The 14,057-nt window shown below is 37.3% G+C and overlaps 1 protein-coding gene across 2 annotated transcripts in view; it reads left to right on the top strand.

Annotated features, from left to right (window-relative positions):
- The window catches only part of COL19A1 (collagen type XIX alpha 1 chain), a 331,016-nt gene that overhangs the window by 28,561 nt on the left and 288,398 nt on the right, over positions 1-14,057 (top strand). For both annotated transcript variants that reach the window (XM_015136650.3, XM_015136652.3), the window contains exons 3-4: positions 1,719-1,793; positions 3,040-3,139. In XM_015136650.3, the coding sequence (XP_014992136.3) occupies positions 1,719-1,793; positions 3,040-3,139 (175 nt within the window). The remainder of the gene's footprint in view (positions 1-1,718; positions 1,794-3,039; positions 3,140-14,057) is intronic.

The following is a 14,057-nucleotide window of genomic DNA, read 5'->3' as shown; positions in this document are numbered from 1 at the left end:
ATCGAGTGTCTTTTCTGTGGTAAATAAGGAGACCATGTGTTATGTTTGCATTTTTCTGTGTGTGTACCAACACCACATTATAAAAAAAAAACTATATCTGATAGCTTAACGCTCTCTAGCTTATTCTCCTTTAATTTTGCCTTTTACTATTTTAGCTTTTTTTTCTGTAGTTTCATATAAATTTGAGAATCAGCATGTCAGTTTTACACATAGACACACACACACACACCCCCCCGCCCCCATACTGTTGGGATTTTAATTGGCATTGCTCTGAATCTAGAGATAAAAACCGAGAACTAACATCTTAACAATTTTAAATCTTGCATTCTAAGTATTTTGTTTATCCCTTCAGTTATTTAGGTCTTTAATTTCTGTCAGCCATGTTTTGTAGATTTTAGTGTCCAGATCTTGGATGAGGTGTTTGGGTTTTATAAAAATGACTGTTAATCCCAATCATTAATTGGTAATGTTTACAAAATCTCTAATAATTTTACTATTATTTAGAGCCTGCAATTGTATTAAGATCTCTGAGATAGCAATTTTCCATATTAACTAAGTAATATCTATAAGTACTCAGTACTATAATTTCACTTACTTTACAAATTGTGTTCAACATGTTTTTTGTAGTATATTTGCTGCTTATTTTAAAATTTGATTAAGTGGTAGCATTATTTAGAATCTGATTTATTTTCTGGTTAAATATATTAAGATGATACCCTGTCACCGCACCTGAGGTCTGTGATATATTTGTTAAATGAAGGGGGAACTGGTGAGTCGGCAATTTCAAATTGGTTTTAAGTAGTTTATCTCCTCTCTATATTAAAAACTTCTAAGTTATTAAACCCAAACATCAATTTTAGACATAGAGAATTAAAGTTGTGATTAAATGATGCCAAAATATTTAATCAATTTAGTTTAAAACGTTAAACTAATGGTCTTAACTGTCCAGTTGTACAGTTATCTTGGCATAATTCAAAAATTGGCTGTAATTTTGTCTGAATTAACTGAATTAGCCTGATTCAATTTAAGCATATCCTAAGATGTTGAAAAACTGGTATGTGCATATCCATTACTGTATCAGTGTATAGTGGTAGTATTAAACGTGTACATTCACTGAGTTGGGACTATCTTTTATTTCTTTGAATATCACTAAGTGCCATAGCACATAAGTAAACTCTCTCAATTATTTTATTTCTTTTTTTTTAAATTATAGGCCACTTTTGTATGGTAGAGATCTTTGCTTTTTAAATTTTATTTTAGTAACTTCCATATATGTTCCCTTTAGTTTTTAAAGTTTAATATCACCCAACACCAAAACTTGAATTAAAGTTGTGATAAAATACACTAGTAGTTCACTTGTTTTACTGTTTTACTTTGAATACAAAAGTTTAATGATGTTAAAACTAGCTTATTTCCAAAAGTCAAGGATACATAAAGTGTTCAAATAATAGTTATAATAATAATGGCTAACACTAACATGTATTCACTGTGAACCAAGCAGTGTTCTTAGCACTCTACATAAATAACCACAGGTAACCCTCACAAAAACACTGAGGTGGGTAATGTTCTTATCCTCATTTTACAGAAATTTAATAAATGGTTTAATTTATTTCCATTTTATCTTAAGTTTCTGATTGTACTGTGTAATTAAAATTCATTTGAAGAATTTGATAGAAAACATAATGCAAATCTTCTATGCTTTTTGTCTTTTTAAATAGAAGAGTCATGCCCTATCCTGAGAATAGAGGGACATCAGCTGACCTATGACAACATAAACAAAGTTGAAGTTTCAGGTAGGCAATGTAATCCTTTGCAAAGTAATATTTTATGTAAAATTATCACCAAATGCTAGATATGGAATACATTATAGGTGAATCTTTGATACTGCAATTTAAGATCATAGCATTAACATAAAAATTTTAAGAATTCTTTTTAATTTTTTTTTTTTTTCAGTCTCACTATCACTCAGGCTGGAGTGCAGTGGTGCAATCTCAGCTCGCTGCAACCTCTGCCTCCTGGGTTCAAGCAATTCTCCTGCCTAAGCCTCCCAAGTAGCTGGGACTACAGGCACATGGCTAATTTTTGTATTTTTAGTAGAGATGGGGTTTTACCACATTAGCCAGGCTGGTCTCGAACTCCTGGTCTCAAGTGATCCATCTACCTTGGCCTCCCACAGTGCTGGGATTGCAGGTGTGAGCCACCCCCAGCCCATAAAAATTTAAGGTAGATGATGTAGAAAAAGTTCTGAGAGCAGAGTTCTATATGTTTAATCTGTGATCAACAATACCTCAACTTCTTGGAGAAAAAAAAAAAATTATTTAAAATTATACAAGTTGTGACCATTGTAGAAATTTTGGAAGAAGAAAAAAAATTGTGAGAAGGAAGATGTCACTACCCAGATAAAGACAAGATTACCATTTTGGTAATCCTTCTTATCTTTCCTTTTGGTAATCTTTCTTATCTTTCTTTCTCCTTCTTTTTCTCCTCCTCCTCTTTCTCTCCCATGTAAATGCTAATGAGCGTGTGACACACAAACACGTATAATTCTTATATTACATTCATGTGTAAACATTTCCTCTCATCAATATACATTTCTTTAAAGCATGATTTGTAAAAGGTTGCTTAGATTTAAACTGAATGGCTGTTTGCTTAGATTTAAACTGAATGGCTGTACTATTTTTAATCTAATTTTCTTACTTTAGACATCAGAGCTGCTGCAGTGAGTTACTCTAATTTTTACTTAAGATAATTCCTAGGTCAAAGGAAATTAAAATTGATTTTTTTTGAAATATATTCACGAAATTTTTTCTAGGAAAATGGCTACACGTTTTATATGCAAAGTGAATTTCATTCTCTTTTACACTAAAGGGAGAAAAATAAAATCAAGAAATTTAGCTGATCCCAAGCAGCGAGATTTTGTTTGAAGTAGATCAATTAATAGATAAGGGAAATACAAAATTCTGTTTAGAAATCAACATTTCTATTAGTTTATTAAATTTAACAAAACTGCTGTATTGAATCATTTGTTGCATTTGACAGGTTTTGATCTAGGAGAGAGCTTTTCTCTAAGACGCGCATTTTGTGAAAGTGATAAAACCTGTTTCAAATTGGGAAGTGCACTTCTTATTAGAGACACTATGTAAGTAAAAAATTATTTTCTTTATGTTTAATAATACTTCATAAATTATTTTCTAAGGAGATTTCAAATAATTTGGTTTAAAAATAAAGTTTTTCAATAGCATCTTCCTCACTGGAATGCGGTGGTAAATGTGTTGTTAATGTATTTGTTGTTTATAAAAATCATTGCAATCTAATCTTTGCTCTACAGTGTAAATACCATTTATATGTACAGAAAAAAGGCACAATCATTAGAGAATAGTAATTAAACCCATTTCTGAAGAAATATTGTTTATGTTTAAAGTAGACATAACCAATATTAGGTTTTTCAATGTAAACATTAAAACATAAGGCATTATATAGATTCAGAGCCAAAAGACTGATATTTATTGTATAAATTTTTAGATTTTCTATGCCTCTTAAGTTAAAATAAAATAATTTAGCTCTTAGGTGTTCATCTCATCTATTGTATAGCGTACATAGTAAATAAAAAGCTGTTTTTGTGCTTTTATTTTTGGTCTTGATACTCATTTAATTTTAAAATAGATTTACCAAAGTTTTATTTTTTCTTTCTTTTTTCTACAGATACACTTAGAGTTAAAAAAAAAAAATCACTTTCCATTCAAGTAGTGACAATTGGTCAGCAGCCATACAAGGCAACAGTGATTTCCCACATAGTTGACAATAATTAAAGGATGACTTGATAGTAATTCAGAAAGCTGAGTTATCAGGCAGACAGGTAGCACATATGGTCAGGATAATTATTCCTGGAGTCCAAGATGAATGTTCTCATGTATGAATATACTGCAATAAAAACCCATCAAAATTCTACTTAATATGCAACACATATGTTTTTGTGTGAAAATATGTATTTATGTTCTCACTTCCTGGGCGGTAGCCTAATATTTAAGACAGACAAGATTGTGAAGAACCTCAAAATTTGAATTCTTAAAGGGAAAAAGCATTAATCATCTCATTGCCCTTCCTCAGATGTTCTGGGTAAATGAGGTTCATAACCTATACTTTTTCCTTGAGAAAAGTTTCTTTTAAACCTATTTTGTGATACTTTTGGTAATTTTCATTTAATGACTGAAATGGTTCCTTAAAAGTAAACTGCTCAATACTTGGTAAGAAACAAGAATATTAAGGAAGGAAGGAATTTCAAATCAGGGGATATAATGGATGATTGTTAGGTGGGACACTTCAGCAGATGTAACTGTACAGACCTGTGCTACAGCGGCTGCTGTTCAGGTGGTCTCATAAGCAGGCATTAAACTCTCAGGGCACAGCAGTTCCATGCTTAGGTATGCATATGCCATGAAGGAAAGATGAAAAGCGCAATATTTCTTACATGTATATATTTAGATGTTTCTTAACTAGTAGTAGATAACTTTAATTAATAAATTTAAGAAAGGCAATACATTCTGTTTAAAAATTAAGATGCATTTTCTCTCCCCACCTTCTTTTGGATTTAAACCCCTGTAATTCTGGCCAGATGGCAAAAGGATTGGAGTGAAACCTTTTAAAATTCACTGGACTGCATGTGAGAAGACTTAGCTAATTTTAAGTAGCTACATTGGAAAACTTGCTGCCACATTTAGACAATGCTATTTCTTTTTGAATTCATGTGATTATAAATATTAGGCATGACTTGGAATTTGTTTTCTGAAATTTGGGTTTGAAATCACTGCCCAATCCATGGGTAATGAATGTAAGTGAATTCTCTGGTTCTGTGGAGCAGAACTCTGGTACCTCCACTATAGGAAACTGGGGGTATCTGGTTGAGCTGCCCTGCGAGTGTCAAGTAGCTTGGCTCATTTCCACTTACATTTCACTTGTTGAGCCAAGTATGCTAGGATGCTTCTCTTGCATGATGCCATTTTGATTTTTCAATGAGGCTGGAGTAAAGTTGCAGCTATTTATATATTTGTAAATAAGCTGCTTTGCAGAGTCAGCATGGGAAAAGGCAGATGCTATTTTATATGGAAAATGTGGATGCTTTCTGTGCCTGAGCTTGCTTTTATTGTTCTGGCATAACTCAGGTGAGATTCATGAGAGGAGAGACCTAATAAGTATGTTGGTCTGATACCTGTTAGGCATATTCAATGCCTTGGGCCTTGCTTAATGTAAAACTCCCAAAGACTGCTTTTGCAGGGGCCTTCCAGATAGACATCTGTCAGGTCCACGACACAGCTACTAACAAGGGTAAATCGTGAGTCTCAGGCAAAATTCAAGTCACCTTTTATCTCTGGATAACAATGCAGTAACCAAGGGCTTCTGCCCTGGGCAATGGTATCACACCTTATCAGTTGCCCATGGTTCTTTTGTGTCCTGAACCCATGCTAAAGTTATAGGGAAGCTTATGAGAGGCCACACAGACAGCATATGTGTTCCCTGGAGGATGGTCCCTTCCTCGGCCATTCCCCTGCCAACGATTAATTGTGGAGGCCACATTCTAAATATCCAAGGAGTAACTTGTAAATTACACTGCAGACTCTCCCCACAGGGGGCCACAATAGCCAACCATCTGCAGTGAGGGGCTTGGAGGGTTCATGGCCAACACCAGGTTTTTTTGTTGTCGTTTCCATACCTTTAGGGGTGTTGGGGCAGGCAATAACAGATTACTGTTCATTCCTTTTCCTGGTTGCAGAAGGTCATCCTTCCTCTCATAGATCTGGCCACATGGCCTGGCCCTACATGGGTCAGTGACTAACTAGCTAATTATGTAACTTTGAGGTAATGAACCACAAGGTTAAGCCTTGATAAACTGCCCAGCATCAATGCAGATTACCACAGGTGTCACCTCCTTGGTGATCACTATCTACACTGCCTTGAGTTCAGTTTATTAACTACTTTATCTATACCTGGTTTTAAACCATATGGTGTCAGTGTTAGGCTAGACTGCAGCAGCAATCAAGACAGCAGCAGTCCTCTGGCTAGACCTATCTGTATACCATGCCCCCTCAGGAATGGCGGGGGTGCCTCAGGCTCCATGGCCTTATCTTGCATTAGGACGATAGGCTTCAAGACCTCTTGTAAATCTGCTGCTAAGGAACTTGTGATCAGCATACTTCACTGCTGCAAGTAGGGGCCCCACTTCGCTAAAGTGGATGTCTGCACCTTCCCTATCCAAGGGGTCGTTACCCATGAGTGTACCTACCTCGCTGTTGGGTATACTCTGCATGATGACTATAGCCCATTCTGCCATGCTTTTATGAGCCTGAAGGGCAGCATATGCACTTACAACTGCTTCCTAATCCGGGGGGTTGTTATCCGTGAATGCACCCATCCTGCTATTACTAACTGCTTTTCTATCAAGGAATACCAGAGCTCAGCTCCCTTCCATAGTTGGGACCAAAAGCCTACTGGCATTCTCAGGTGCCCTGTGCACTGCCATAGGCCCTAACTGAAACTCTCTGTGGTCACATGCACATCTAGCTTAAATGGGCACCTCTGGTCAATTACCTGTAGGGCTTGTGCCTGCTAACTAGCCTACTTGGCTACCAGAAAGACTGCCTCAGCAACATCATCCCAATCCTAGGCAAGAGGAGCGTTGCCGCTTCTAAATCTGCAAGAGAATCAGAGGTTAACATAACATCATTAATAAGATCATGACGCGTGGTGGGGCTATGCATATAGCCCTGCAGCAACACTGTGAAAGTCCATTGTCAACCTCCCAAGAAGGCAAACTGAGAGCCTTCTGCCTCCCCGAGGGCTGCCATAGCAGTAGTCACTTCATGTAGGCAGCACCCTACATATGGGGTGAGAACAGCAGCCAGAGAGCCAAAAGCACTCGTGGGCACTGAGCCCAGCACAAGATCCCTCATATGGGAGGGAAAGCATTCATCATCTGGCCCCCAGGTATTCAAGTCAAACGGTCTGCTCTATACCCATCTTCCAGAGTATTTGCACAAAATGAGTATATGATCACCCTTTACTCATAGTTTCTAGTATCTCTCCAGCATCATTCCAAACAGTCCGTATGGCTGCCATTAGCCACTCAATTAATGTGTGTTCACCATGCCCTTGTGCCAACTATTGGCACAGCTACAGCCGCTGACGAAGGGAGGGGTGAGTTGTGATAAAAGCCTAGCTTTTCCGTCTCGGAGGTGGAGCAAGAAATGCTGCCAGCCCCCTTGTGCCAAAGATGGAGTAGCCAGGCAGGGAGGGGCACTGGGTGCTGCTGACACTGTTTACCTGACTCTAACAACTCAGTGGGTGTGTGAGCACTGTAAGAGGTGTGTTCCACCACTGTGGGGGGCCCCAGGCCTCTCCACTGGGTTCCCATTGGATGGTCATGTTGTACCTTCTGATAGATCATAGGGTGAGCCCGCAGTGGTGGAGCCCCCTCTTCCTCAGGATCAGACCAAATGGGACTGTCCAGCCTGGAGGACGGGCTCAAGGTCGCACTAACAGCTGTTGCTAACTCCTGTTCCAGGCTGTTTATCTGGGCTTCCAAGTGCCCTGCTTGTACCTGGATGTCCCTCACCCCCAGGTTTTGCTTCAAGCTGTGCATTTGGGTCCCCAGGCACACGGCTTGCACTGGGAGGTCCCTTATCTCTGGGACTGAGTATGTATTTCACACAGTGCAGTCAGAAATGCCTATCCAACTCTGCTGGTGAAGGTGCGTTCCTTCTCGGTGCTGCGTGCTTCCAGCTGCCTCGGTGCTTTCTCCACACTCGCAGGAGACGCATCAACTGCCTCCCACATTTCCACTGGGGCCCATCCAGGCAGCACCGCTAACACCAGGTACCACAGCCCATGCTGCAGCCACATAGCCAACCCAGAAGCCTTCAGGGGCCAAAGACCCACTCACCATATCCTGCCAACTATGCCAATTGTCAGGTCCATGACTACGCCAGATGTTATGCTGGGGTCAGGTTCCAGCTCATGCTGAGGTCTGAAGGGAGTGGGTGGGTGAGCAGAGAGCTAAAAGAACACTTGGAGGGCTGTAGGCAGGTGAAAGGTAGTTTTATTCAGCAGCTCTCTCATCGGCAGCTTACACACACTAGGTCTCCCACACTGTTCACCTTGTCTTGGCTGCTTCATCCAGTGGCTCCCACACACAGCTGCATGGACAGCTCTCCCATCAGGGGCAGCAGCTTAACTCTTTCCCTGGGCATGAGTGAGCTGAGCTGTGTCCTGGCTCCCCGCTGTTCATCTGCAAAGATGGACAGCTTTGACTCTGTCTTTCTCTGGGTGCAAGTGCACTTGTACAGTGTCAGCAGGGCAATTATACCTTTCACAGACAATAGTGGCGTAGGGTCAAGGGATGGCCTTCCCACGTTATGGCTACATGGCTGTGATAACAAGTGGAGTTATATGCCTATGCTCTAAACTCACTGAGTCACTCTGAATGTTTACCTCGGCCTATCCTTGACCAAAGCACAGCCGTGTTCCTTACAACGTCATTGTACACTTACAGGTGGCGCAGGCTGAGGGGTTTTATGAGTTTTGTTGGCTTTAAATTCATGTCCATTTCTTCAGTATTTATGGGATAGCATAATAATCTTTAGCAAGTAGGAAACCCAAACTATAAATTTGGAAGCTGTGTAATGTTTTTCAGAAATATTTGAACTCTGGACTTTAACAGTTCCCTTGAAAATAATCCTAAATATGGACAAAACTGTTATATGTGTTGTAGCATGATTTTTAACTTGTGTTTTCTACTGTTGAATGATTTATCCCATGGGACTACCTTTTCTACACGGATCTTTACACTATTTTCAGATTATTATTATTATTATTATTATCTGAGACGGAGTCTCATTCTGTTCCCCAGGCTAGAGTGCAGTGGCACCGTCTCGATTCACTGCAACCTCCACCTCCTGGTTTCAAACGATTCTCCTGCCTCAGCCTCCTAAGTAGCTATGATTACAGGCACGCACCACCACGCCTGGCTAATTTTTGTATTTTTAGTAGAGACAGGGTTTCACCATGTTAACCAGGCTGGTCTCAAACTCCTGACCTCAGGTGATCCACCCGCCTCGGCCTCCCAAAGTGCTAGGATTACACACGTGAGCCACTGCACCCAGCCGATTTTGATCTTTATAAATAACACTACAATATACGAGAAAGTTGATTTTTTCTGTATTTAGGATTATTTTCATATAATTGATTTTTAGAAATAAAATTACTTGTTCATTTTTAGGGATCTTGAGATATACTACAAATTATGTTCAATCATTGTTTTCTCCGTGTATTCTGCATATTTTCCAATATCTTCTGTAGCACTAGGCATTATCATATTAAGATTTTGTGTTTTGTTTGACTTAAAACTTGTGCAGTTACAAATAGAAGCTGTAGTTTACTGTATAATTTTCATAGAAGTTCCTAAAATGTTTCTGTTTTGCTAAAGGATGAATAAGAGGTAGCATTCAGTAAGTCACTGAAATGAATGCAGTCTAGTCTAGAGCTTATCCTTTTACTCAGCAAGCATTTGTTGAGCATCACTATGGCCCAGGCACTTTGCTAGGTTCTAAGCTTACATTGGTGAAAGAATGCGGATCTAGTCTTTCCTTCCTGGAACCTGCTAGAAAGATATACAGTGCAAGGAAAAGCTACACTTCCCCTTGCTTTGCCTTCATAGAAGGCAGCTGAGATGTATTGCCTTCTATTGTTCATAGACTGCATGACTCAAATTTCACCCCTTATAAAGGCTAAACTTCCTTAAGCATCACACACAAGGCTAATTTTCAATGTTTTCATTCCTTCCCTCTTAAGGGACTATTTTGTAACACATGGTTCATTTATATTGCTCTTCTTTGAGTCCTCTCCAAGTTCTCAAAACAAATTCAGAGGCTGAAAACTTGTTCAGAACTCTGATATCGAAGCATCTACTTGCTGAGTGTTTTAGAAGGATTACTTTACAATTCCATTAAGCTCTAGAGAATGCCTATTTATGCATCCCTTGGGTTTTCATTTGGGGCATTCCTTCATTGTGTAGATAGGAATTTTCCTATATAAGGATAGGTGACTTAGTTACAAAGTTGTCCAGCTGTTTTATGAGATTGTATGACTGTTACACATGATTATGTCATCACTGTATTTCCTTCATTGCAGTTTGGCATACCAAGAATCTGAGGTTGTAAGTCATAAAGTCATACTTTTTTTAAATGGAAAGAACATATACAAATATTTACTTCTCAATAGTCAAAAGTACCTATTTTATTTTTTCTAGAAAATTCAGAATTGCTAATAGGCAGCAATAAATTTCTTAGTGTAGAAATAGCTATTAAGATGTAATATAATATGAAATATTATTAGTTCAGTATTTTTACTGGTTTTGGAAACATTGGATGTTATCATCATCAAATTTAAGTAAGTTGTGATTTTCCTCTTTCAGATTTCATATAATTCAGATTGGGAAAAGTAGAACATATCAGTAATTAATCATATGTGTATAAATTCTACAACATTCATATGACTTAAAGTTTTTTCTTGGACTTGAACATTCATTTGTTAGCCAGAGAGAAATAAGTTTGTTTAAAAGGTACAGAAATGTTTTAAGTTTAATGTCTATTTGTGAACATTAGTAGATAAAATCTTATAAAATTAAAATATTTTGTGTTTCACATGAGTTAAAATGGAAAAACCATAAACTGATTTATATATTTAAGAAACTAAAGTTCTTATAGTAAGAAACGATAATGTCACTATTATTGCCTTCAAAGAATGTATTCTTAACAATTAAACTACCCAAAAAAGGCTCACATAAAATGGAATGAAAGTGAGAAGCTGCAATTCATTTACAAACTTATCCATTTTCTAGTCTCAAGTGTACATAAACTTTCTAAGGAAAAGAGGGTAGGTTCTCATTTCTGAGGAAAAAAGGAGTAGTTTTTCACTTGTCTTGTTGAAACACAGGACAGAACATTAGTAAAGAGTTTGCAGAAAGAACTATAAGATATGGTTCTTGCCTCTAGGGAGTGTGTGATATCTCCTCTTACGGGCAAGAAATGAAGACAAACTTAATTATAATTATAATTATAAGCATAGAGTTAATGCTTTAAATGTTTAGGGGGACAAATATAAGGACAAAATCCCTTATATTTGGGATGATAAAAAAATCTTGAAGACTGTGGGATTTAAACTAGGTTTTGAAGACTGAAGAGACTACTGAGAGTCAGAAATGAATCAAGTTCTGGGGAGAGGAAAGACATCCAAGGGGAGGGAAGGCCCTAGGGGGTTAAGACATGGAAAAATTCAATCAATATAATTATATGAGATAATTTATATCTGAGGAAAACATTGACAACCCAATTTATCCATATTCAAGGTGGCAGGCAGTTTGATTTTCTCTGATGCTCACAAACATTACATAAGCCCCTGGCAAAAATTTTGAAGAACTGATATACAATTTTCCTCACAGCATCCAGATGGCTTAAGTTCTAATGAAAGTCTATGGTCATTCAAAATACGTAATAGGTCTCTCATATTGTATCATATAATCAGAAAGGTATTATTTTTCTTTAGACTCCATTGTTCACATCAGAACTCCCATTCTTTGGCCAGGCAGGTAATTGTTCAGATATATAAGCCTTACAGAGTAGAGATTACATCCAACTGATTCATGTTTGTGTCCCTCATGGTACCTGACACACAGTGGTGTTTAGTGCTAGTTGAATTGATATGATCTTAAGTTTAAATTGAAGGGATATTTGAAATTTATTGGTACAGCTACTTGCATATTTTAGGCAACCAAGAATTTCTTTTCACCAGCACTTCAAAAAAGAAGGCACCTTACTTTTACTCTTGTACTAGATCTTTTCACCAAAGAAGACTTAAGGACAAGGCACATGTGACTACCCAGTTTCCAACAATGATAATTATTCTTATAATACCACCTTACATTTATGAATGTTACATGATTTACAAAGGAATTTTGCCTTCTTGTATCAATGGTACCACAATGACTTCTATGATGTAGTACTGTATCACCATTTTATAAATGAAAAATAAGGTTCAATGACATTAAGTAATTCACCTAAAATTTCAAAAATAATAAACAGTTGTGTCTAGAACTCAGTTCTTCTGTCTCCAAATCCAGAATTAATTTCTACTTTATTATGGCTAATTGCACGTAAATTATCTTATCTTATTATGTCTATATGTCATTTACTTTGATAGTAGTGAGGTACCAGCTACATGTACTACTTAGGAGTCATAATAAAGCAAATGTTCTCATAAAGCAATGAAACTACAGTGTTCTGTTTTGATAATTACTTGGGTCAGTCTAATAGGCATTGATTAATCTGCCTCTATTGTTGCATAATATATTAGATTTTTCCTTTTTCCAATCATTCCTTTATCCAGTGAATCGATCTTATAAGGGACAGCAGAGCTTTTTGCCTGGTAGGGTTGTGTGAATGTATCTGTGCAGTGTACACTGCAGGTTTTCAGAGTGTACAAAAGAAAGGCATGTAAGCATGTACTTCAGTCCTATCTTTAATCTTAATTTGGCTCATAAAAATGCTATGAGGACTAATTAGTTATTATACTTAGGTGGTAGCAAATGTGTTGCTTTTATAATAGTTGTAAACCTTCAAATAAGCATGGCCTTAAATTTATGAATTAGAGAATTGACCTTAGTAGTGCATGATGCTTTGTTATACTAGTGCTTCAGCATAACTTTATAACAACTCTAAAGATGTTTCTGTAGGCTGATTGGACTCTATGTATCATAAAATAGCATTAAATAGTCAAATCCTCCTTCTTAGACACAATCAGATTGTAGGATATAGTTATAATCTCAATAATAAACTTTGAAATCCATGTCAACCAAGGAAGAATAATTGTGCCAACGGATAAATCATTACTTTATTGTCATTTAAATTCTTTCAACTTAGCCACAAATGCTAATTAGAAAATAAACATGGTAGCAGAAAAGCTAGTTTATGTTATTTTATGTGATTCATGTAAGTTTCCTACATCTTGTTCATTATTTTATTTAGGTCAGCCTTACAATTTCATATGACACTTTTTTTTTTCCAAATTAGGTGACATGTTTATAATTTTAGACTAAAGTAATAAAATATTCAAATAATTGACTTAATTCCTTTCACCATGGCTATATCTAAGTAATTTGGAAACAATCATAAGTTCAGTGGAAAATGTTAATATGAACACATGTGGTGATGCCATGTAGAATTAACATCTGGTTGGTTGAATATGAGACTGAGTTGACCAGATGTTTTGTGTTCAAGTTCTTTTTCTTATTTGAACAATCTCAACTTCTTCTCTCTACTTCATAATTTCTTAGTTTCAGCTGTTCTCCCTGGAGGCAACCCTCCTTCTTTCAAAGGTTAACCCCTTCACTTGTGCTCTTAATCCTCCCCTAGCCAGCCTCCTCTAAGACCTTGATCCACCCATGATCCCCCTGCTCTTGGGTCTTCAGTGCTCCTCTCCACAGTATCCTGGCCTCTTACTCTACAAATATATACTTAATCCTTCCCTATTATAGAAACATTTTCCCCTGGGCAGTCCCCTTTACTCACAAACTTCTTAAAGGAACAACGTTACTGTCCACTTTTACTTCTTCACACATCCCTTAGCCCATTGAAATCTGACTAGGACTTCTTGAACACTATGGAAATGTCTCCCTCATAGTTGCCAGTGACAGCTGTCCTATCTTCAATGCCAGTGCTGACCTAGGTGTTGCACTAAACTTCCTTTGTGAACCCATTTCTGTCTCTCTCTGTCATACCATGCCCATCTTTTCTGTCCATTGGAATCTATGTATCCTAGAAAGCTTAGTACACATGCTACATTCTACACTCAGCTCTCACTAATGTCCTTTAGGTTTCCTTCTTTTTTTGGTGGTCCAATACCACTTTTTCTATAATTCTTATGTAATTCTGATCTCATTCTGACTTGTGTAATCTAAATGTTCTCAGGCCTCATTAATATGCAGATTTAGATGATATTATATTAACATCAAT

Source organism: Macaca mulatta, chromosome 4 (genome assembly GCF_049350105.2).
Source record: "Macaca mulatta isolate MMU2019108-1 chromosome 4, T2T-MMU8v2.0, whole genome shotgun sequence".
NCBI lineage: Eukaryota > Metazoa > Chordata > Mammalia > Primates > Cercopithecidae > Macaca > Macaca mulatta.
This window is presented reverse-complemented; position numbering and strand designations above follow the sequence as displayed.